The sequence below is a fragment of the Cetorhinus maximus genome, chromosome 4 (genome assembly GCF_964194155.1).
Source record: "Cetorhinus maximus chromosome 4, sCetMax3.hap1.1, whole genome shotgun sequence".
NCBI lineage: Eukaryota > Metazoa > Chordata > Chondrichthyes > Lamniformes > Cetorhinidae > Cetorhinus > Cetorhinus maximus.
In genome coordinates, this window is record NC_135882.1 from 45,157,770 (window position 1) to 45,181,689 (window position 23,920).

General features: G+C 40.6%; 1 protein-coding gene across 3 annotated transcripts in view; it reads left to right on the forward strand.

Moving 5' to 3' along the window:
* Positions 1 to 23,920, forward strand: part of LOC144679587 (upstream-binding protein 1-like) — a 132,957-nt gene that overhangs the window by 38,390 nt on the left and 70,647 nt on the right. For 2 of the 3 annotated variants that reach the window (XM_078540122.1, XM_078540123.1), the window contains exons 3-4: positions 19,242 to 19,318; positions 20,143 to 20,248. In XM_078540122.1, coding sequence (XP_078396248.1) covers positions 19,242 to 19,318; positions 20,143 to 20,248 — 183 coding nt within the window. Of the gene's footprint in view, positions 1 to 910; positions 1,042 to 19,241; positions 19,319 to 20,142; positions 20,249 to 23,920 lie in introns of all 3 variants that reach the window. The other variant, XM_078540124.1, reaches the window with a different exon arrangement.

Genomic DNA, 23,920 nt, shown 5'->3' on the forward strand with positions numbered 1-23,920 from the left:
GTTCTAAACTTGTACTACTGTTCCTGTGCAGAAGTGTTTCCTAATTTCAGCTTGAACACGTTGATTAAAGCATCCCTTAACTGTCTAAATTCAAGGGAATACAACCCTAAATTGTCTAATCTCTCCTCGTAGCTTAACCCTTGATTCTGGGCACCATTCTAGTAAATCTATACCGTACTTCCTCCAGATGTATTGTATCCTTCCTAAGCAGGACTTTCAATACTCCAGTTGTGGCCCAACCAGAGCTCTGTATAACTGAAGCATGATTTCTACCCCCTTTTATTCTTAACCTCTAGAAAAAAAGACTAGCATTCCATTATCCTTTTTAGTTACTTTCTGTACTGTCTGCAACATTTTAATGATTTACTGTGGATGTCGGTGTTTAAGTTGAGCTTTGAAGCCTCAAAATCTCTCCGAAAATGGGACTTATATGTCGACTATAAAAGTGAGCCACAGCGTGGTTATGGGTGGTTGTCATTTTGAAATATCATTGGCATCTGATGCAAAGAGTGGGCATGCCTTAAACTTGCATACACTTTTGCAACACAGCCTGTATCGGCTGCTTGAATCCTTGCGTCCCATTATAAGTTAAAATTGAGGCTGACAACTAATACAAGTATAGCATGTCGTGGCTGAAAAGGGGGCAATCTATGTGCCAAGTATATGCAAAAACATGATTTTTGGGGCCGGAAAATTAGGGTGGTCTTATATACTGCGGTTTACAGTGCATACCTGCACCCCCAGCTTCTTTGGGCCTCCATTATAGTACCCTGTTTGATTCTTTTTAGGTCCAACGTAGATGACCTCCCATTTGCCATAGTTTTACCCATTCACTTAAAACTACAGAGATATTGATAAATTATGCTTCCACTTACACTGCTTACAATACTGCCTATTTTTGTGCCATCAGGAAATTTAGATATGAGGCTTTCTCTTCAATCATCTAAGTTGTGAATAGTTGACCTTCCCTCCAACATAAGGGCATAGTGAGGATCTTCGCTGATGATTGCTGAGCGTTTGGTACTATTCACAACACCTCAGGTACTGAAGTCTTCCATGGCCGCGTGCAGTAAGACCTGGACAACATTCAGGTCTGGACTGATAATGTGGCAAGTAACATTCACGCCACACAAGTGTAAGGCAATGACAATCTCCAACAAGAGAGAATCTAACCATCTCTCCATGACATTCAGTTGCATTGCCATCATTGAACTTTCCACCGTCAACATCCTTGGTGGGGAGGGGTTACCATTGGCCAGGAACTTAACCTGGCTAGCCATATAAATACAAGAGCAGGTACAGAGGCTCCGTATTCTGCAACAAGTAACTCATCTCCTGACTTTCCAAAGCCTGTCCACCATCAGCCAATTTCACAATCAGGTCAATAATTTGACTTCAATATCATGAGCTTCCACTTTAGCAAACAGTTTTTTCTGAGGGATTTTATCGTGTCTACACATTTCTGAGAGCTCATTTAATTAGCATCTGTGGATATTCCCCTGTCCTCTACTTTAGTCACTGTTTCAAAAAATTCAATCAGGTCCACCAGCCATGATCTACCCTTCACAAATCTATATGTGCTATCCCTGATTAGCTGAAAATTTTCAAGCTGTTCAGTCACCCTATCCTTAATTATACACTCTAGCAATTTCTCTATAACATATTTTAAGCTAACTGGTCTATAATTCCCTAGCTTCCCCTCTCGCCTTTCTTGTAGTGGAGTGATGTGCAGTTTTCTAATCTCCCGTGTCTTGGTCTGAAATATTTATATCTAGTTTTGGCATTTTTTTCCCTTTCCAGCACTAACTTGCACTAAATTGTGGACAAAATGTTTAAAATGTTTTATTTTACTGTCTCAAGCTTATATGAAACATACGTGCATTAGAAAGTTTAAAAAAAAACCCTTTTCCCACTTGCACCAAATTGCTGATTTTAGCATCTGTTAACACTGCACTCTTTTGATGACCACTCGGCTACTACCTTCTCTCATATATGTATTTAACATTTGTAGTAATCTCTCATATTTGGCTTTACTTTAATCCTGACCCTGTTAATAGGACTTTGTGGCTAACGTTTTGTCCTGTGGTAAGCTCACCACCTCCCCAGTTGTGTGTAAATGAATCACTTTCTAACAAAAAAAAGCTCTATAATGTTGGTGATACTCATGATAGCTTTAATACCTACCCCAGTTGTCCCAAGAAGGCAATGATGGACCTTCATAAACTGTTGTAATCCTTGTGCTGGTACTTCCATGTAAGTATTAGTATGCAGTTCAAGAATGTTCATGGTGCAGAAGGAGGCCATACCGTTCATTGTGCATGAATTGGCTCTCCGAGTGGACAATTTACTTAGTGCCATTATCCCAACTCCTCCGCATAACCCTGCACATTCTTCCTCTTCAAATAACAGCCTGATTCCTTTTTGAATGCCTCAATTGAATGTGCCTCGACCACATTCTCGGGCAGTGCATTCTAGACTTTAACCACTTGTGTGAAAAAGTTTTTTCTCATATTGCTTTGCTTCTTTTGCATATTACTTTAAATCTGTGCCCCCTCGTTCTCTATCTTTACACAAGTGGGAATAGTTTCTCCCTACCCCTGTCCAAACCCCTCATGATATTGAATACCCATATCAAATCTTGACTCAGTCTCCTCTTTTTTCCATGGAAAACAGCTCTAACTTCTCCAAACTATCTTCATAGCTGGAGTTCTTCATCTTTGGAACCATTCTCGTGGATCTTTTCTGCACTCTCTGCAATGTCTTCCTAAAGTGTGGCGCCATAACTGGACACAATACAAAGGACCAGTGTCCTATAAGTTCAACATAACTTCCTGGCTCTTGTTCTCAATGCCCTATTTATAAAACCTAGGGTACTGCATGCTTTATTAACTGCTCCCTCAACCTGTTCTGCCACCTTCAATGACTTATGCACATATACACCCAAGTCCACCGCCCCTTGTAAAGTGTACCATTTGTCTTAAATTGTCTCCATGTTCTTCGGACCAAAACTAATCACTTCACATTTCTTCAACTTGTCTATGTCCTTTTGAAGTTCTAGACTATTTCCCCTCACAGTTGACAGTGCATCCAAGTTTTGTATCATCCACAAATTTTGAAATTATGCCCTGTACACCAAGGTCTAGGTTATTAATATATATCAGGAAAAGCAAGGGTCCCAACGCTGACCCCTGTGGAACTCCAGTACAAACCTTCCTCCAGCTTGAAAAACATCCACTAACCACTACTCGTTGTTTCCTGTCACTCAGCCAATTTCGTATCCATGTTGCTACTTTCTCTTTTATTCCACGAGCTATAACTTTGCCCATACGTCTGTTGTGTGGCACTGTATCAAATGCTTTTTGGGGGTCCATGTACTCCTCCTCAGCTTTCTCTGTTACCTCTTCAAAAAAAACTCCAGCAAATTGGTTAAACACGATTTTCCCTTAAGAACTCCATGCTGGCTTTCCTTAATCAACCTGCGTTTGTCCAGGTGACTTAACTTTGTCCCGAATTATTGTTTCTAGAAGTTTCCCCACCTCCAAAGATAAACTGACTGGCATGTAGTTGCTGGGCTTGTCTTTACACCGTTTTTTTTGAGTAAGGGTGTAATGTTTGCCTTTCTCCAGTCCTGTGGCACCACCCCTGTGTCAAAGAAAGACTGAAAAATGATGGCCAGTGCCTCCGCAATTTTCACTTTCACTTTCCTCAGTATTCGTGGATGCATCTCATCTGGTCTTGGGGTTTCTTATCTATTTTTATGTACAGATAGCCTATCCACTACCACATCTTTATCAATTTTAAACGCTTCTACTGTCTGAATTACCCCCTCTTCCACCATGGTCTGTGTAGCATTATCTTCCTTGGTAAAGATAGATGTAAAATATTCATTTAAGACCTCAGCAATGTCTTCTGCCACCATGTGTAAATCCCCTTTTTAGGCCCTAATCTCTCTTTACCACTCTTTTACTATTTATATGCCTATGGAAGACTTATGATTATTTTTTACGTTAGCTGCAAGTCTCTTTTCATACTCTTCTTGCCTCTCTTATTTGCTTATTCACCTCTCCTCTGAACCTTCTACATTTATCCTTTTTCTAAATTGTATTTTCTACCTGACATCTGCCATAAGCACACTTTTTTCTCTTTATCTTAATTTCTATCTCTTTTGTCATCCAGAGTGCTCTGGATTTGTTTGCCTTACCTTTCCTTTTCAAAGGAATATACTTTGACTTTGCCTTAACTGTCTCTTCTTTGAAGGTAGCCCACTGTTCAGTTACCGTTTTTCCTGCCAACCTTTATCTCCAGTTTATTTGGCCCAGATCAGTTCTGATCCCCTTGAAGTTGGCTTTCCCCCAGTTAATTGCTTTTACTCTGTTACCCTTTTCCATCGCTGTCCCCTGAATGTTCTCCTACTGACACTTGGTCCACTTGACCTATTTTCCCAAGACCAGGTCTAGCAGTGCCTCCTTTCTTGTTGGACTGGAAACCTAACTGCCACAGAAAATTCTCCTTAACGCACTCTAGGAAATCTTGCCTCCCACCTTTTACACCATTACTATATTCTGGTAATTTAAGTCCCCCATTATAACTACTCTGTAATGTTTGCACCTCTCTGTAATTTCTTGCAAACTTGTTCTTCTGCATCCTTCCCACTAGTTGGTGGTCTATAGACTGCACCGAGCAATGTGATTAAATAATTTTTGTTCCTTAGCTCAAGCCAAATGGTTCTGTCTTTGACCCCTCTGGGACATCCTCTATTTCTCCTGCATTGCAATGCTCTCCTCAATCATACTGCCACCCCTTCCCCCTTTTCTACCTTTCCTATCTTTCCTGAACAACTTGTACCCAGGAATATTTAACACCCAGCCCTTCTGTTCTTTGAGCCAGGTCTCTGTTATAATCACAACATAGGACTTAGGAGCGAGCAGGTGTAGACCATTCAGCCTTTGGAATTTGCTCTGCCATCCAATAAGATCATGGCTGACTTGGTTGTGGTCAACCCCAATTTGCCATCTACCCTCATAACCCTTGACTCCCTTGTCTATCAAAAATCTGTCTAACCCTGCCTTGAATAAGTTCAATGCCCCAGCATCCACTGTTGTCTGGGAAAGAGAATTCCACATATTAACGACCCTTTGAGAGAAAAAAACTTCTCCTCATCTCCGTGTTCAATAGTGGACGTCTTATTCTTAAACTGTGTCCCTTGTTCTAGTTTCTCCCACAAGTGGAAACATCCTCCTGATATCTACCCTATCAAATCCCCATGGGATCTTTTATGTTTCAATAAGATCACCACTCATTCTTCAAAATTCCAATGGGTATGGCCCCAACCTATTAAACTTTTCTTCGTAAGATAAACACCTCATCCCAGGAATGAGTCAAGTGAACCTTCTCTGTACTGCCTCAAACACAATTATATCTTCTTTCAAATAAGCAAACCAAAACTGCACGCGGAATTCCAGATGTGGTCTCACCAAAGCCCCATACAGCTGCAGTGAAACTTCCCTACTTTTATATCCCATTCCCCTTGCAGTAAATGCCAACATTCCATTTGCCTTCCTCATCACTTGCTGTACCTGCATACTAACTTATTCATGTACCAGGACACCCAGATCTCTCTGTACGGCTGGGCTCTGCAATTTCTCTCCATTTAAATAGTGTACTGATTTTCTATTCTTCCTGCCAAAGTGGACAAGTTTACATTTTCCCACATTATGCTCCATCTGCCAAATTTTTGCCCTCTCTCATAACCTGTCTATATCCCTTTGTAGACTCTCTACCTCCTTGACAACTTACTTTCCTGCCTATCTTGGTGTCATCAACAAATTTAGCTACCATACATTCGGTTCCTTTATCCAGATCATTGATGTAGATTGTAAATAATTGAGGCCTCAGCACCGATTGCTGTGGCACTCCACTTGTTATAGCTTGTTAACCTGAAAAAGACCCATTTATGCCTAATGTCTGCTTCCTGTTAGATAACCAATCCTTTTCCATGCTAATATGTTACCCCCTACACCATGTAATCTTATCTTGTATAGTAACCTTTGATGTGGCACCTTATCAAATGCCTTCTGGAAATCCAATACACCACATCTACAGGATCCCCTTATCCACCTTGCTTATTACTTCCTCAAAGAACTCTAATGAATTAGTTAAACACTATTTCCCTTTCGCAAACCCATGTTGACTCTGCCTGATCACATTATGATTTTCGAAGTATCCTGCTATGACCTCCTTAATGATCGACTCTAGCAATTTCCCAATGACAGATGATAGACTAACTGGCTTGTAGTTTCCTGCTTTCTGTCTCCTTCCTTTCTTGAATAAAGGTGTTACATTAGCTATTTTCCAATCCACTGGGACCCTTCCAGGATCTATGGAATTTCGGAAGATTATAACCAATGCACCTACTATCTCTTCAGCCACTTCCTTTAAGATCCTAGGATGCAGGCCATCTGGTCCTGGGGACTTGTCAGCTTTTAGGTCTTATAGTTTTCCCAGCACCTTTTCCCTAACTATTGAGATTGTTTTATGTTCCTCCCTCCAGAAATTTTCTAAGTCTTCTAAAGTGAAGACAGACACAAAATACTTGTTCAATGCTTCTGCCATTTGCTTGTTTTCCATTATCAGTTTCCCAGGCTGAGTCTCCAGAGGACCAACACTAGTTTTAGTTACTGTTTTCCTTTTTAAATACTTGTAGAAACCCTTACTATCGGTTTTTACATTAGTATCTAGCTTCCTCTCATACTATTCTTTCTCCCTCCTTTTTGTAGTCATTCTTTGCTGGCTCTTAAAAGTGACCAACCTCTTGACCTACCACTAGTCTTTGTAGATTTGTACAGTGTTTCTTTCAATTTGATACTTTCCTTTAATTTCCTTATTCAGCTTATGCATCCGTCTCAAAGAGTATTTCTTTCTCATTGGGATAAACCTTTGCTGAAAGTTAATAAATATCTCCTTAAAAGTCTACCATCCTACCTTTTAACCTATTTTTCCAATTCACATTAATTGGATCTGCTTTCATAACCTTATAATTACCTCTATTCAGGTTTAAAACACTAGTCTTAGACTCACACTTCTCCCCTTCAAACTGGATATGAAATTCTATCATATTATGATCGCTGAGACCAAGAGACTCCTTTACTACTAGGTTATGGATTAATCCTGTCTCGTTGCTCATTACCAGGTCCAGACAGAGTTAAAGGCTCTGTATCTGAATGTGCGCAGCATTTGTAACAAAATGCTCCCTGGTTGACTGCAGAATATGCTGCCCTAAGGAATTGTCCCAAATACAGGCTATGAATTCATGTTACAGGTTACCTTTGCCAATTTGATTCACCCAACCTAGTCGTAGATTAAAGTCACCCATAATTTTTGCGGTGCCTTTCTTACATGCCCCATTTATTTCTACCTGATTACACTGTCCTACTGCATAACTACTGTTAGGGGGCCTATAAACTACTCCCACAAGCGACCCCTTACCATTACTATTTCTTATCTCTACCCAAACTGATTTTACATCTTGCTGTTTTGAGCCAGTGTCATCTGTCATTACTGTACCAATGACATCTTTAATTAACAGAACTATCCTACTACCTTTTCCTAGCTTCCTATCTTTTCGAAATGTTAAATACCCTTCAATATTTTGGGTCCCACCCTTGGTCACCCTGTAACCATGTCTGTGTTATGGCTATCAGGTCATACATATTTCTTCCTATTTGTGCAAACAATTCACCCATTTTGTTATGAAGGCTGCACACATTCAGATATAGAGCCTTTGTGTTTTCGCCATTTTTGCACCCTCTGGCCTTATCTGCTGGTGCACTTTTAAGTTTGTACTCTCTGTCCCATCCTGCCATACTCTGGTTATCATTGCCCAAATCGCTAATTTGCTCCTTTACCTTGTTTCCTGTTGATTTACTACATCTCTTGCATGATTACTCTCCCCCCACCCCCCCATTTAATTTAAAGCACTCTCTACCACCTTGGTATAAAGCTCACCAGAACACTGGTGCCAGCATGGTTCGGGTGTAGACTGTCCCAATGCTACAGCTCCCACTTTCCCCATTATTGGTACCAGTGCCTCATGAATTGAAACCCGTTTCTCCCATACCAAACTTTGAGTCATGCATTCTTCTCTCATATCTTATTTACCCCATGCCAATTTGCTCGTGGCTCAGGTAATAAATCAGAGATTATTACCTTTGATGTTGTGCTTTTTAATTTGGCCCCTAGTTGCTCATACTCTCCAAGCAGAACATCTTACCTACTCGTATCTAGGTCATTGGTACCAATGTGGGCTATGACAACTGTGTCCTCCCCCCTCCCACTGCATGTTTCTCTCCAACCCTGAGCAGTTGTCCCAAACTCTGGCACCAGTTAGGCAATATAACCATTTGGATTTACGCTCTTGGCTGCAGAAAACTGTCTATCCACAACTATATTGTCCCCAACTACCACTACATTCCTACTAACTCCACCCCATCCCATCTCTCCCCCACTTGAATGGCTTCCTGTACCATGGTGCCATGCTCAGTTTGCTCATCCACCCTGCAGCCACTACTTTCATCCATACAGGCTGCAAGAACCTCAAACCTGTTGGACAATTGCAAAGGCTGAGGCTCCTCCACTTCTTCCTTCTGGCTGCCCATACCTGAATAACCCACAGTCACACCCTTCTGTCCCTGACCGCTGACCAAATCAGAAGACCCTATCCTAAGGGGTGTGTCTGCCTCCTGGTACAAAGTGTCCAGGTAACTTCCTCCCACTCTGATGCATCGCAGTGTCTGCAGCTCTGTCTCTAGTCCAATGACTCTTGAACCAAAGCTCCTCAAGCTGCAAAAACTTAGTGCAGATGTGTTTGCCTTGGATCACGCTGGTGTCACCTCATGTTTTACAGGGGTAACAAATTATCTGCCCCGCCATCTTTATTATGAGTTAATTAATTTATTATTATTAATTAGTTTATAATTAATGAACTCTGCTACTCCCACTGAACTTTGCTACTGCTAGTAAACTATACTAATACTAATAAAACCTTACAATTACTAAATTATACGAGTTTTTTAAGATAAACAAGCAAAATACTCACCAACCAATCACTTATCTGTTTCTCTGTGATGTTCACTTTTTTCTCTGAACGCAGTGGGTCCACAGACTGATCTGTCACCTAGCTGTTTAAACTTCACCAAAGTCTCACCGCACACTCTCCTCTTCTCAGCTATTTAAGCCCCTCTCTAGAAGTCTCGTTGTTTTAATCTCTCCTGAAGTGTCTCTGACTTGCAATCTGCACCTGTAACTCACTAATCTTATTTGCCATACTTGGTGCATTCACATATATGAGCAGTAGCCCTGATTTAGACTTTATTACTTTCTTCCCAACTCTGACCCCACCTATTAACTTACTATTCCATATTCGAGCGCTATCTATCTCTCCCAGTATACGGTGCAACGTGGTTTTCTTTGAAATTGCCTTCTGGTTCCCACACCTCTGCCAAGTTTGTTTAAATACTCTCCAATTGCACTAGCAAAACACCCCACAAGGAACTGAGTCCTGGCCCTATTTAGGTGCACCCTCATCTCATTGTTTATCCAGTGATGTTGAACGAACAGTGGTACATGTCCAAGATAGGATGGTGTGCGACTTGGGGGTAATTGTGTTTCCATGATGTTGCTGCTTTTGTCCTTTTTAGTGGGTGTTGTCGATGACAGGGAAATGCTTGACAAGTTGCTGTAGTGCATCCTGCAGGTGATATCTACTCCAGCCATATATGCCAGTGGTGAATGGGTTGAATATTGAGTCCAACAGCAGAAAACTGATCAAATGTACCACACACATCTGGATGCTGTAGAGCTTGTTGACTACCATTGGAGCTTTGGTCACTCCTCCTAATCACTGCCTTCAAAATTTGTCTTCCATTTCCTTATCTGTTCCTATTTAGTTTTTATTTCATCTTTGGAGTGTCAATGATATTTGAAAAAAAAACTGTTCAAAGCTCTTTCTAAATGAAAGCTGCGAACTGTATATCTAAACATTTGTTTTAACTTTAAACTGTCTCACTGCATTCAACATTGAAAGTGATGTGTTCAGTCTGTTCCCCATTGTAAAACCCCTGCACAAATTCATCCCCCTTCATTGAATAAACTTGGACTTATTAAATACTTCACATTTCTCACTGTTATGTTTAATTTACTATGTGTACTCATTCCTATAGCTTTAAATCTTTTCCAAACTTGTTTATGATGTGTACCTTTCAGAATTGAAAGGGCATGGTGTACATCAATATGGCACTGATGGTTAGCACAAATCTGTTTTGTGCTATTTTCCTAGCCCCTGAAGATCTATGTCCTTTGAAAGATCCATGCCTTTGGATTCCCCTTTCGACGTGAAAGAACTGGATCACTAATTTTTTTTTGAAGAATGAGAATGCATGAGTGCCTCTAACAAAAAAATGCAGATTTTAAAAAAAAGTAATAGCCTGTAATGGTTGAGGAAGATAGGTGATGTTCACTTCACTTCTTGTCTACGAGCAAGTGTCTGACCTCTGCTTGGTGCTCTGTCCAGTGTTATTTCTCAGGTTAGGTTTCACTGGTGGATTGAGAATATATCAGCAATGGATTGCTTCATAGTCCAATATGACAATGGGCTGCCTAGGTACAATGACTGGGGACGGAGGACAGGATTGAGGTCTGGGTTGTGCTTTGATGCAACTCCATGATTTTGGGTCATAAGCAACAGAAGTGTAGGTGTTTGAGGTCAAAGATAGTGACTGGCCATCATGCCAATCAGTGATTATTGCGCCACCGGCATGCTCAAAAGATGTTTAGTTGTTGCCATGGACACAGCTGATATTAATCCTGTTTTATAATATCAGTGCCGTGTTGTCATCAATATTTTGTGTCTGATAAATTGCATAGGTCAGTAATGTAAAACATATATACTGCTTGAGTTAGGAGTACCTGAACACCTCTGTACATTTCAGGTAAACATATGCTAATCTGTGAACCTTGTGGATATGTTCAGTTGATCAGACTCCACACATTCCCCTTGCCTGTCTCTTTGCATCATTTGGAATTTTCTAAGTTGAGTCCTTGTTGAGTTTCTAGATTTTTGCTTGGAGATGTAGATATGCCACTGTAGATCACAATTTTTGTTTGTGTGTTGATTAGATGCTGTTTTGTGTATCTTTCATCTATCAGTCTGATGCAGTCAAGATATTACAGCTGTAATATAGAAAATGCATACACAGATTCCCCAGAATGAATTAATAGGTTAAATTGAGGACAAATAGTGTAAACTTGTTTTGTATTTCCTTGAGTTAGAATGTTGAGATGATCTAATTGAGGGTATATACAGAGAAATTATTTGTTTTTGTGAATGTACCAAGAAGATTGCTGAAAAAAGACATGCTGTCGAAGCTTTTCGTTTTGCACTCATCAGGACAATTCGCAAGAATACCAAATTGTAAAGGGAACAACAGTTTATACTGCATGAGAAGAGAGTGCTGATTGGTTGGCAAGTGGACTCTGGTTAAGTCATTACCATGAAGAATACACCAGTTAACTAATAACTGATAGTTAACTGCCAATTTTGTTTAAATTTACATCAGATGAGTTGACTCTGATCAAGGCATTACCCTGGGGGATGACCCAGGGGATGGGTGTTGCCTGTTTTGTTTAGATGAAAAAAGTATAACGTATTTACATGTTCCTTCTGCATGCAAAGGACAGGGCCCTGTGTATTAACATATATAGCTTCTAGCATGCGTAAGTGAGCCATGCTGTGAACCCGACTGATAACCTTAAATTGTTTGTCAGTGTAATACTTAGCACACTCAGGATTGTTCAGCATATGTTGTCCAATTGCGGAATCACATCTAATCCTGGACACTGTTTTGAGTTTTGCAAGTATGGGCTGGTTGGGTATAGTCAGTACTTTGTCTGTTGTGAACAGCTGAAGGGACATGTTGTTTGATACAATCTGCCAGTCTTTGGGACATACGACCTATGTGCCTAGCATCACACCAGCACTGAAGTTCGTATACCACATTACTCTTCTGTATGATAGGCAGAACGTCTTTTTGGCTTGATGGTAGCATCCTGTTAGTGACGAATACCATTGTAGTAGCAGTATGAAACAGCTAGCTTCAACTGTTGCACAGATTTTAGAAAGGTAGACTGGGCAATTTTCAGGGCCAAAAGTGATGGCCTTAGGCTCATTCATGAGTTTGCGTGATATACGGCAAGCAGTGATCTGATCAGGATAGCCATTATCCAGTGGGATGGCCTCTGCACCCTATTTCAGCATCAGGCTTGAAGGTGAGCAAATGGCTCGGGCCTTATTAACGCGGTTGCCAATAAGGCCAATCTCCTAGCACATGGAACTGCAGGAATCCCAAGGCGTATATTGACCATTGAATCTAGGATTGCAGTAGACAGTAGTAGAGAACCCACTGGCAGATTTCTCAACCAGCACATCAAGGAAAGTGAGCTCATTTGACTGCTCCATTTCAAAGGTGGATTTGAGCACAGGATGGAGCCACTTAAGGTGTGTAAGCAAATTCTTGCATGCAGCTGTGGAATCAAATATAGCAAACATATCATCTACATATCAGAATTGTGCAAGGGATAGAAGGTTGGGTGTCATTCCATCGAAGACATGTTTCTTATGAAACCCAGCAAAGATGTTTGTGAGAGCAGAGCCTAGATGAAATCCCATGGCAACACCACCTTTTTAGACATACATGATGTTGTTTAAACTCAACTCCATGAGTTGCTGAATTCATAAGTTTAATGAATACTGGTTCAGACAATAGCAGCAAGTCTGGATGGCTGTGATATAGTGCTATTGCTCGCAACAGACAAAGTACTGACTACGCAACCAGCTTGCGTTTGCAAAACTCAAAACATTGTGCCCAAGATTAGATGCGATTCCACAATTGGGCCACATTTGCTAAGCAATCCTGAGTGTGCTAAGAATTACACTGACAACCAATTTAAGATTATCAGACACGCAGCATGGCTCACTTAACATGTGTTAGAAGCTACACATATTAATATAGGGCCCTGTCCTTTGCAGACAGAAGGAACATGTGTACACACTGCACCATTTTCAACTAAACAAAATAGGTAACAGCCATCCCCTGGTTCATCCCCCAGGGCAATGCTTTGACCTATCGGAGTCAACCTGCCTGGTTTGAATTTAAACAAAGCTAGGCAGTTAACTGTCAGTTATCAGTTAACTGCGCATTCTTCATTGCAGTGCCTCTACCAATCAGAGTCCACTTGCCAACCAATCAGCATCCTCTTCTCATGCAGTATAAATTGTTGTTTCCTTCACAATTTGGTGTTCTTGCTAATTGTCCTGATGAGTGCAAGACGATAAGCTTTGACAGCAAGTGTCTTTTTTCAGCAATACTCAAGTTTTGCACTACCAAATGTACCAAGAGGAGGAGAACACAATCTTAAAATTGGAACCAGGTCATATGGAAGCACTTCAGTACAGTTGAAGGGCAGTCGAAATCTTAATTTACTCTGCAGGAGGGTGTGGATGTGGTTCAGTTAAAAATTAAGATTCAGATTGATGGATTTTTGGATAAGGGTGATAAAGGATATGGTGTAATGATGGATAAATGGAGTTGAGGTACAGATCAGCCATGTTCTAATTGAATGATGGAACAAGCTTGAGTGGCTGAATGACCTCCCTATTGTGTTCCTATGCAGAATTGATCCAGTTAACTGAATATTCTATTACATTCATAACTGGCAACCTTTCAAATGTTTGAGAAGCCTTTAAGTGGCTATGGATACAGATTATTTTGTATGTAAACAGTAACAATATGAACATGTTTGTTTTTGAACCATAGAAAAGTTATGGTGCAGTACAAGGCCATTCAGCCCATTGTATTTGTGCTGGCCATAAAAAGAGAAAAGAAACTAGCTGCTCATTTTAAATCCCACTTTCCAGCATCTGGTTCGTAGCCTTGCAGGTTACAGCACTTGAGGTGCATATCCAGGCATCTTTTAAATGAGTTGAATGTTTCAGCCTCAACCACCAATCTGGGGAGTGAATTCCAGATGCCCACTACCCTCTGGGTTAATAAGTTTTCCGTGTGTTACTTCTAATCCTTTCACCGATTACTGTAAATCTATGCCCCCTGTTAATTGAACCCTCAGCTAGGGGATACGGGTCTTTCCTGCACTGTATCTGGGCCCCTCAATTTTGTACAACTCAATTAGGTCACCCCTCAGCCTCCTATGTTCTAAGGAAAATAACCCTAGCCTATCCAATCTTTCTTCATAGCTGCAATTTTCAAGTCCTGGCAACATTCTTGTAAATCTCTCCTGTGCTCTCTCCAGAGCAATTATGTCCTTCCTGTAATGTGATGACCAAAACTGTACACAAAATTCCAACTGTGGCCTAACCAGTGTTTTATACAGTTCCAGCATTATATCCCTGCTTTTGTATTCAATACCTCGTCCAATAAAGGAAAGCATTCCAAATGCTTTCTTTATCCCCTTATCCATTTGTCCTGCCATGTTTGGGAGCCTGTGGACTCCAAGGCCTCTCACTTCCTCTACCCCTCTCAATAGCCTCCCATTTATTCAGTATTCCCTAACTTTTTGTTTGCCCTCCCCAAATGCCTCCCCCAAACCTTATACTTCTCTGGATTGAATTCCGTTTGCCACTTTTCCGCCACTCCAGACCATTGATATCGTTCTGGAGACAACAGCTATCCTCTTCACCAGCAACTACGCGGACAAGTTTTGTGATGCCTGCAGATTTCCCAATCATGCCTCTCATGTTTAAGTCCAAATCGTTAATATATACGTCAAATAGCAAGGGCCCCAATACTGAGCCCTGTGGAATGTCACTGTTTCCACTTGCAAATGCATCCATCGACCATTACCCTTTATTTCCTGTTACTGAGCCAATTTTAGATCCAACTCGCCTCCTTCCCCTGTATCCCATGGAACCTCAGTTTTCTAACCAGTCTGCCATGTGGGACCTTGTCAGATTCCTTACTAAAATCCATGTAGACAACATCCACTGCACTACCCTCATCAATCCTTCTTGTTACTTCCTCAAAAAATTCTATTAAGTTAGTAAGACACGATCTTCCCCTAACAAAACCATGTTGACTATTCCTGATCAATCTGTGCTTTTCTAAGTGATAGATTATACTGTGTCTCAGAATTGATACCAATAATTTGCCCATCACCGAAGTCAGAATGACCGGCCTATAATCTTCTGGCCTATCCCTGGCACCCTTTTTAAATATTGGTGCAATGTTCACAGACCTCCAATCCTCCCGTACCTCGCCTGTATCTACTGAGGATTGGAAAATGATCCTCAGAGCATACACTATTTCCTCTCTAGCTTCCTTTAATAGCCTGGGATAAATCCATCTGGGCCTGGTGATTTATCCACCTCCAAGGATGTCAGTCCCTCCAGTACTTCCTCTCTCACAATGCTTATTGTTTCTAATATTTCAATCTCTTCCTCTTTAGCTAGAATGTCTGCAACATCCCTCTCCTCAATGAAGACAGAGACAAAGTACTCATTGAGAACCCTGCCCACATCTTCAACATCAATGCACAAGTTACCATGTACATCTCTGATAGGACCTACCTTTTCCTAAGTTATCCTCTTGCTCTTAATGTATTGGTAAAACATCTTAGGGTTTTTGATTTTACCTGCCAGTGTTTTTTTGTATCCTCTCTTTGTTTTCCTAATCCTTTTTATTTCACCCCTGTACTTCCTGTGCTGATGTAGGCTTTCCACAGTGTTGAGCATTTTGTGACTGTCAGAAGCTCTCTCTTTCTGCTTTATTTTACACTCTATGCTTCTGGATAACCAGCGGGGGCTAGATTTGGCTGTACCACCATTTTTCTTTTTGGGAACATGCGTACACTGTGCCCGTAGAATCTTGCTTTTGAATATTTCCCCCGATTTGACACACTTTTCCCTTCCAGTAGTTGTATCAAGTCCTCTTTTGCCAGTTCACCTCTCAGCTTTTAAAATTTGTCTTCTCCCAACTTGGAACTTTTACTTCTGTTCTATCTTTGTCCTTTTCCATCATTAAGCTAAATTTAACTGTATTATGGTCATTATCTCCAAAATGGTTCCCCACTGCTACTTCATCCACTTGCCCAACTTCATTTCCTAATACTAAATCTAGAATTGTGCCCCCTCTTGTTGGGCTTGTTACACGCTGGCTGAAAATGCTTTCTTGAATGCAGTCCAAGAATTTTGTGCCCTCTGTGTCCTTCACACTGTTCGTATCCCAGTTGATATTAGGGTAGTTGAGGTCTCCAACTATTACTGGCCCATTGTTTTTGCACTCAGAAATTTGCCTATATATTTGCTCTTCTAACTCCCTTCCAATATTTGGGGGTCTATAGTGCATTCCTAGCAATGTGGCTGCCCCTTTTTTATTTCTGAGCACAACCCATACGGCCTCATTTGATACTTCATTTAATATTTCATCCCTTCTCTCATCTGTAATTGTTTCTTTAACCAATAATGCTACACTCCACCAATTTTATTCCCATCAATCCTGCCTGAAAACTCAATATCCAGGGATGTTGGTCTGCCATAACTTTCTGTTATAGTGATGATATCATGCTGCCATGTATCTATCTGTGCCCTCAGCTCATCAGCTTTATTTGCTATATTCCTTGCATTTACATATACACCCTTTAACACTGCCAAGTTCCTGTGCTGTACACTTTTTAACCTGTGCTGCTTCTGTTTTTCAGAGTCATTCACTAATTCTCCATCTCCCATTCTCTACTCTGAATTAGCCCTCAGGTTCCCAGCCCCCTGCCAATTTAGTTTAACCCCAACACCCAACAGCACTAGCAAATTTCCCTGCAAGGATATTCGTCCCAGCCCTGTTCAGGTGTAGACTGTCTGGCTTGTAAAGGTTCCATCTTCCCCAGAACCAGTCCTACTGCCCCAGAAATCTGATGCCCTCCCTACACCAGCTTTCCAGCCACATGTTCAATTGCTCAATTCTCTGTTCCTATACTCACTAGCACGTGGGACTGGGAGTAATCCTGCGATTACTGTTTTAGAGGTCCTGCTTTCCAATCTCGCTCCTAGCTCCCTGAAATTTGTGTTCAGGATCTCATTCCCTTTCCTACCTAAGTCATTGGTACCAACACGGACCTTGACGTCTGGCTGATTGCTGTCTCCAGAAGAAAGTCCTGTAGCTGCTCCATGACATAATTGACCCTGGCACCAGGGAGGCAACATACCATCCTGGAGACATGTCTACGGCACTGAAATGCCTGTCTGATTGCCCTAACTAACAAATCCCCTATCACTACTAATCTTCCCTCCTTCTTCTTCCCCTCCTGTACAGCAGAGCCGCCTGTGCTGCCACAAACCAGGCTCTGACTGCACTCCTCCAAGGAACCAACACCCTTAGCAGTATCCAAAATGGAAAACCGATTGGCGAGTGGGACCCCAGGGGTCTCCTGTAGTATCTGCCTAGTTCTCTTGGACTGCCTGGTGGTCACCCATTCCCTTTCTGCCTCCAGGCTCCTAAGCTCTGGTATGACCACCTCTGAACGTGCAATCCACATAGCTTTCAGCCTTGAGGATGCGCCGCAGAGAGTCGAGTCGCCGCTCAAGCTCCGAAATCCGAGTTCAAGATTCTGCAGCTGGTGACACTTCCTGCACATGTGGTTGCCTCGCATGCCAACAGTGTCCATGCCTTCCCACATATTACAGGACACACATTCCATGCGACCGAGCTCTCCTGCCTTTGCTTCAATTACTTCCCTTATGTTGACTTTATTTTACTTTGGTTTACTGATACTACTTTATTTTACTTGGTCTTTACTTAACTTTACTTCCCTATTGCTTATGTTTCTTGTTGAAATCTAATTAGCTCCTCCTTTTAAGAAGAATGTGTTTTTCTAATTTTCAGCTACTTGGAAGATCCTCCCTTAATAGCTGTTTCTCACCAACCGATGAACTTGTGCTCCTCCTGTGATGCCACTCTTGGATGTTTTCAAAACTCAGCCCTCTCATGCAGCTTTTCAACTCCTGCAGGCTGAGAAAGAAAGAAAAATAAAAGAACACCTCTCTCCCCTCCTCCCTAAACTCACAGCAATTCCGCTCTGTAGCAGTGTTCTTCAATTAAATAGTTTCTCCACCAAACCACTGGTAATAATGGAAATAATCAGGTCTCATCTTTAGAGAGAGGAAAATAGGGTTAACAATGAACTTTCTATTTTTTGTTTCAGATTTCATAGAATTGTAGAACACAGAATGAGGCCATTTGGCCTATTGTGTCTGTGTAGCTCTCTTGTACAGCCTTGCCATTATTTCCATTTCAAGTATGGACCCAATTCCCTTTTGAAAGTTACTATTGAATCTACTTGTCCCACACTTCAGATCATCATAACTTGCTGTGTAAAATAAATTCTTCTCAATAAAGATTTCTAACATCTGCAGTATTTTGTCTTTTAATGGCAATGGTCATTACTTTATAGTTGCTTTGCACTGAGCCACTTTATTGGTACACTCTACTTTTAATTCAAACGTGCTTTATTCAAATCATGCAAAAAAAGAAGCTTGTTTTGATATGGACTTTGACCAGTAAAATTTACTGTTTAATCCAACTTCAACTCCCCCAAAGCAGCTAACGTTCTGTGGCCAATTGGCGTAAATTTTGAACCTGTTGTTTATAAGTCGTGATGCCCAGATTGCTGGCAGACATGGAAATTGTTGATGTTGCTGTCAGTGGAAGTGAGAATAAGGAGGAGGCTGAAGGTTGAGGACGGTCAATAGAAAAGCCTGAACTACAGCCCATTGACCAAATATGTCAGATTCTTGAGGAAGTGGCTGACAGATAAGTCAGATGTTTTGATAGAACTTTATGTGCAATAGACTTAAACATTTTGAGGATTTATGTACTGTTGGCAGGAAGTAAATGATAAAAGAATTATGCAAATTTATAGAACCTTGCAGCACCAAAATGCTTTGATCTTGTGTATTTCAATATTGGTTTACCTGTAGAATCTGCTGTGCTGTTCCAATAATTTTGCTTAATTTGCACTGGTGAATTATTTTCAACCAATAGCTGAATTTAAATTGAACGACTGCATTGGTCATTACCTTGCAATTGCCTCACATTGAACAATCTTACTGGAATTGATCATTACTTTGTAGTTGGTTTGAACTGAGACCTTAGTAGCTTAAACTAACTTTTGAACTTCAACAGGTCAATCTTATGAAGTCCGAATGCTAGATAACCGAAAAATAGGAGATTTACCAGAAATAAGTGGAAAAATGGTTAAGGTGGGTCATCTTTTCATTAAATAACAAATAGTCAATGACTATCAATGTAAATAGAAGACTCAAGCATGTTGATGTGTACTTAATTGTAATAATTTGAATGTGGTTGCTTTCCTTGATGTATAATGTGGATCTCGACAATAGGTGAGAAGCCTTTGGCTGGACAAATAATTCCTACTAAAGCAGCTCTAAGAAAGTTCCAGAAAGTTGGATCTGATATTGTGCCAAGTGTTCTGTTTGCCACAGTTGGCGTATTTCATAACTATTCATCTAGGTCGATAGTGGATTTTTCTTTAGTACAGGAAAAATCTTTAGAGGATCACAAGTAAGATCAAGAACTCCAATGTGTTGAGAGAGTCAGTTATATAGATTTGAAAAAGAGCTGTACACTATGTACTATGTCTCAGCAATAGGAGAGCTACAACAGGAGGGAGGTGGATGCAAGTCGACAGGGCTCTTATTAAGCAAACTAATTTTGATGTATGAGCCATGTATCCCCACAGATGCATTGCTGGCAAGCATTGCTAGATAATTTGGCAGAGGAGCCCTGGCCACTTGCACCCACCTCCCTCCTGTTGCAACACTCCTGTTGCTACCTTTGCTGAGAGACATTAACTTTGCCAAGACTAAGGATTGAACTTGGGACAGATTTATACTATCTTAAGCAGCAGGCAAAGAAAATTACGTTTAGAGTCGCCATAGTAGATTTTAAAAAAATTTGGGTACAGTATCCACTACCTAACAGTATAGCCAAGTTTGGCAAAAGTTCCATGATTCACTGCCTTTTTACATGGAAAATAATTATGACTGTACCTTTTCAATCCTAGAGTATCGTGCGCGTTGTGTTCCATGATCGTAGACTTCAATACACCGAGCATCAGCAGCTGGAAGGTTGGAAATGGAACCGGCCAGGCGATAGACTCCTTGATTTAGGTAAGTTTTCTGTAATAGACTAGTCTTGATTTTGCCCTGTTTCCCCTTCTTAAAGACAGATACTATAGTATTTTTACGACACAATAAAATAATAAATAAGGTTGGTCAGCTTCAGGCACAAGTTGACAGATGGAACTATGCTATACTGACAATAAGGAAGACCTGCCTCAAAGAAGGGGAAAATTAGAAACTTAATATTTTGAGCTACAAAATAGGAAATGTAGGGAAGGAATAAAATTACGCTCTGGTGTCAGTATTGATCAAAGAAGCTATTACAACACTGGGAAGGGATGATGTGCTTGAGGGGCCAAAGACAGTCTATTTGGTTGGAATTAAGGAACACCAGAGGAGCTGTTACTCTACTGTGTCTATTATGGGCCACCAAATAGTGGAAAGGAGATAGAGGAGCATATTAGCAGGCTAGAAAGTTGCAAAAATTGCAGAATAGTGATCCTCTGGCCTTTGTTATCCTAATATAGACTGGGATTGCAACAGTGTAAATGGCAAAGAGGTCGAGGAATTCCTGAAATGTATACAAGAGTGTTTCAAATGTGATCAGTGTGTTTCCAGACTAACAAGAAAAGAAGCAGCCCTGGATCTACTTCTGGGGAATGAAGTGAGGCAAATGGAGCATTATTCAGTGGGATAGCATTTAGGAAACAGAGATCATATCATCAGATTTGGAATATTTATGGAAAAAGACCAAGTGCACTGAAAACTACTTAACTAGAGGAGGACTAACAGCAGTGAGTTGAGGCCTTCAAAGTGGAGATGATTTAGCTACAGAGTAGAGGTAGTCCCATGATGAGGCAAGAAAGTGCTTCCTAGGATGAATAAGACCGAGATGTTAAAATGAAGCAAAAAAGGAGGCCTATGGTGAGGTTTAGTTTAGAGAAGTGAATCAAACTGAATATGGAAAGTACAGAGAAGATCTTAAAAAGAGAACAAGAGGGACAAAGAGTGAGTGTAGATTCATGACCAACATAAAAAGGACCCCAAAAGTCTTCAGTGATCACACAAATACTAAAAGTGTAGTCAGAGGAAGGGTTGAGCCAATTAGAGACCAGAAATTTCACCTTGTGGAGACAGAGTGCATGACAAAGGTACTAAGTAGGTAATTTACATCTGTTTTCATAAGAGAAGAGAATTCTATCCATGTAACAGTCAAAGAGCAGGCAATAATAATAGTGGAAGGATAAAAATGGATAAAGAAGATGTACTTAAATGGTCGCTAGTCCTCAATGTTGAAAAGTCACCCGGTGTTGCTGGGTTGCATCCTAAGTTACTGAGGGAAATAAGGACAGAAATAGTGGAGCCTTTAGCCACAATCTTCCGATCCTCCTAGGATAAAAGTGGGAGAGGACCGGCTGATTGCTATTGTTCCACACTTGTTTTTTTTTAAAAAAATTAAAATGTATAAACTCAGCAATTACAGGCCAGTTAGTGTTATGTCAGTGATGGGGAAACTTTTTGGTGGAAATAATCCAGGAAAAAATTAAATTGACATTCAGAAAAGTATGGGATAACAATAAAAGTCAGCATGGATTTGTTAAAGGCAAATTGTGTTTGACTAACTTGATCCAGTTCTTTGAAGTAGTGGAGAGAGCCGATGAGGGTAGTGTATTTGATATTCTACATTTGAACTTAAAGGCTTTGACAAGGTACCACGTGATAAACTTGTAATTAAAGGGACAAAGACAACAGATTCAGAAGTAGTTAATGGACAGAAAGCGACAAGTGGTGTTAAATGATTGTTTTTCAGTTTGGGGAAGTGTACAGTAGCGTTCCCCAGGGTTTAGTATTAGGACCACTGATCTTTTTGATATGCTGTATTAATAATATGAACTTGTTTTGTAGGGAATAATTCCTATATTTGCAGATGATCAACTGGGAAATGTGGTAAACAATGAGGTGGATAGGTTATTAATTATATTGCACAGGTACTGGCATAATTTCTTTTCACACTTTGAATGTTACTTAACTTCCATTAAACTCAGAAAATTATTAAAACTTCAGGAAGGCTTGCAAAATGGGCAAACATGACAGAAATTTAGTGCAGAGAACAACAAAGTGATAGACTTTGGTAGGAAGAATGAGAAAGCAGAAAATGAACTAAATTATATAATTTTGAAGTATGTGTACAAATATTTGAAGGCGGCAGGACTAGCTGAGAAGGCTATTAAGAAAGCTTAAGGGACCCTTGTCCTTCATAGAGGAATAGAGTACAAAAGTGAGTAAGTTATGCTCACAAGCTTGTAAAACATTGGTTAGGCCTCAGCTGGAATAGTGTGTTCGATTCTCAGCTGAATTCAGGGAGGATGTCCTGATCTTGGCGAGGGTGTAGAAGCAATTTTCTAAAATAGTACCAAGAATGAGAGATTTGAGTTATGGGGTTGCTGTCCTTAGAACAGAACAGGATAAGAGGAGATTTGATAGAAACGTTTGAATTGCGACTGGGTTTGATAGAGTAAATAAGGAAAAATTATTTCCAGTGGCAGAGAGTTAGTATCCAGTGCACGCACATTTAAGATGATTGGCAATAAAGAAACAGAGATAAAATTATTTTTCTTTTCACACAAAAGTTGTTGTGATCTGGGCGCACTACCTATTGGGATAAACACTCGAAAGGAAAAAGAATGTCAGGTTTTAAAGGAAAGCACAGGAGAGTGGTATTACATGGAGGGTGCTATCAAACAGCCAGAAAGGGCACAATAAGCCAAATTTTGTGTTGTATCGTTCTTTGATTCTATGTTAATGCTGAAAGTAGAAGCATTTTCCTGCTGTTAGCCCCAATCTTGAGAGCAAGCAAGTTTCTGCTTAAGTGAAACGCTATTGCTTCAGAACAGCAGCCCTATTTTAATGGCAGTAATATTTTCTAAAGTAGTCCTCCTGAACGTAAGTCAACATTAAACCATGGAGTTAGTTGCTTTGTTTAAAAAAAATTATAAACAAAATTAAAGCAAAATTGAAGTGTGTAATTAAAGAGCAAAATTAATCACCATAATTCCATTCTGAAATAATCTGCATGATCAAAATCGTCCGGGTGAAATATTAGCCTGGATTTTGTGGTCAGTGGTGAATAAATGGTGCTAGATGTTCATTACACTTTTACTTGCCCACATACTTTCTGTGGGCTTTTGAATTTGCAGTGTTTAGAAACCCAGAAGTGTGTGTTACGTTGAACAGGGTATCTGGGACCTGTCTTAAAAGGGCAAGCAACTGTATACCTGCTCAACCAATCAAATTGAAGAACTTCACTGAGACACAGGACTAAAAATTTGTTTGCCCCATTTTGATCGCAGGCTGCAGGTTTGTGACCTGCCCGTGATAGATCCTTTGGGAGTGGACAGCACTCAAACGTGGTGCTCCCATCTCATTTACCTGATTTTATCGCAGAGCCAAGCTGACTGCTGGCATCCTCTTTGTGCTCCTGGCTGCCTCTGCTAATCAGGGTTTCTAACACTTGTGTTCAGACCGTGCAGGCAACCAGTGCTCTGTTCTTCTGTTCTTAAAGGCAGGCTGTCCCTTTTAAAGGCATGTTGCACTGAATAATATTGCTGGAATTTAAAAGCTGTAAAATGGAACACTAGGGCAGAGAGAGAGTTCTGAGGTGGAGGCCACTGGAGAAATTAGCTTTGGAGGTGGGCAGGAGTAGAGATGCTGTGGTTGCAT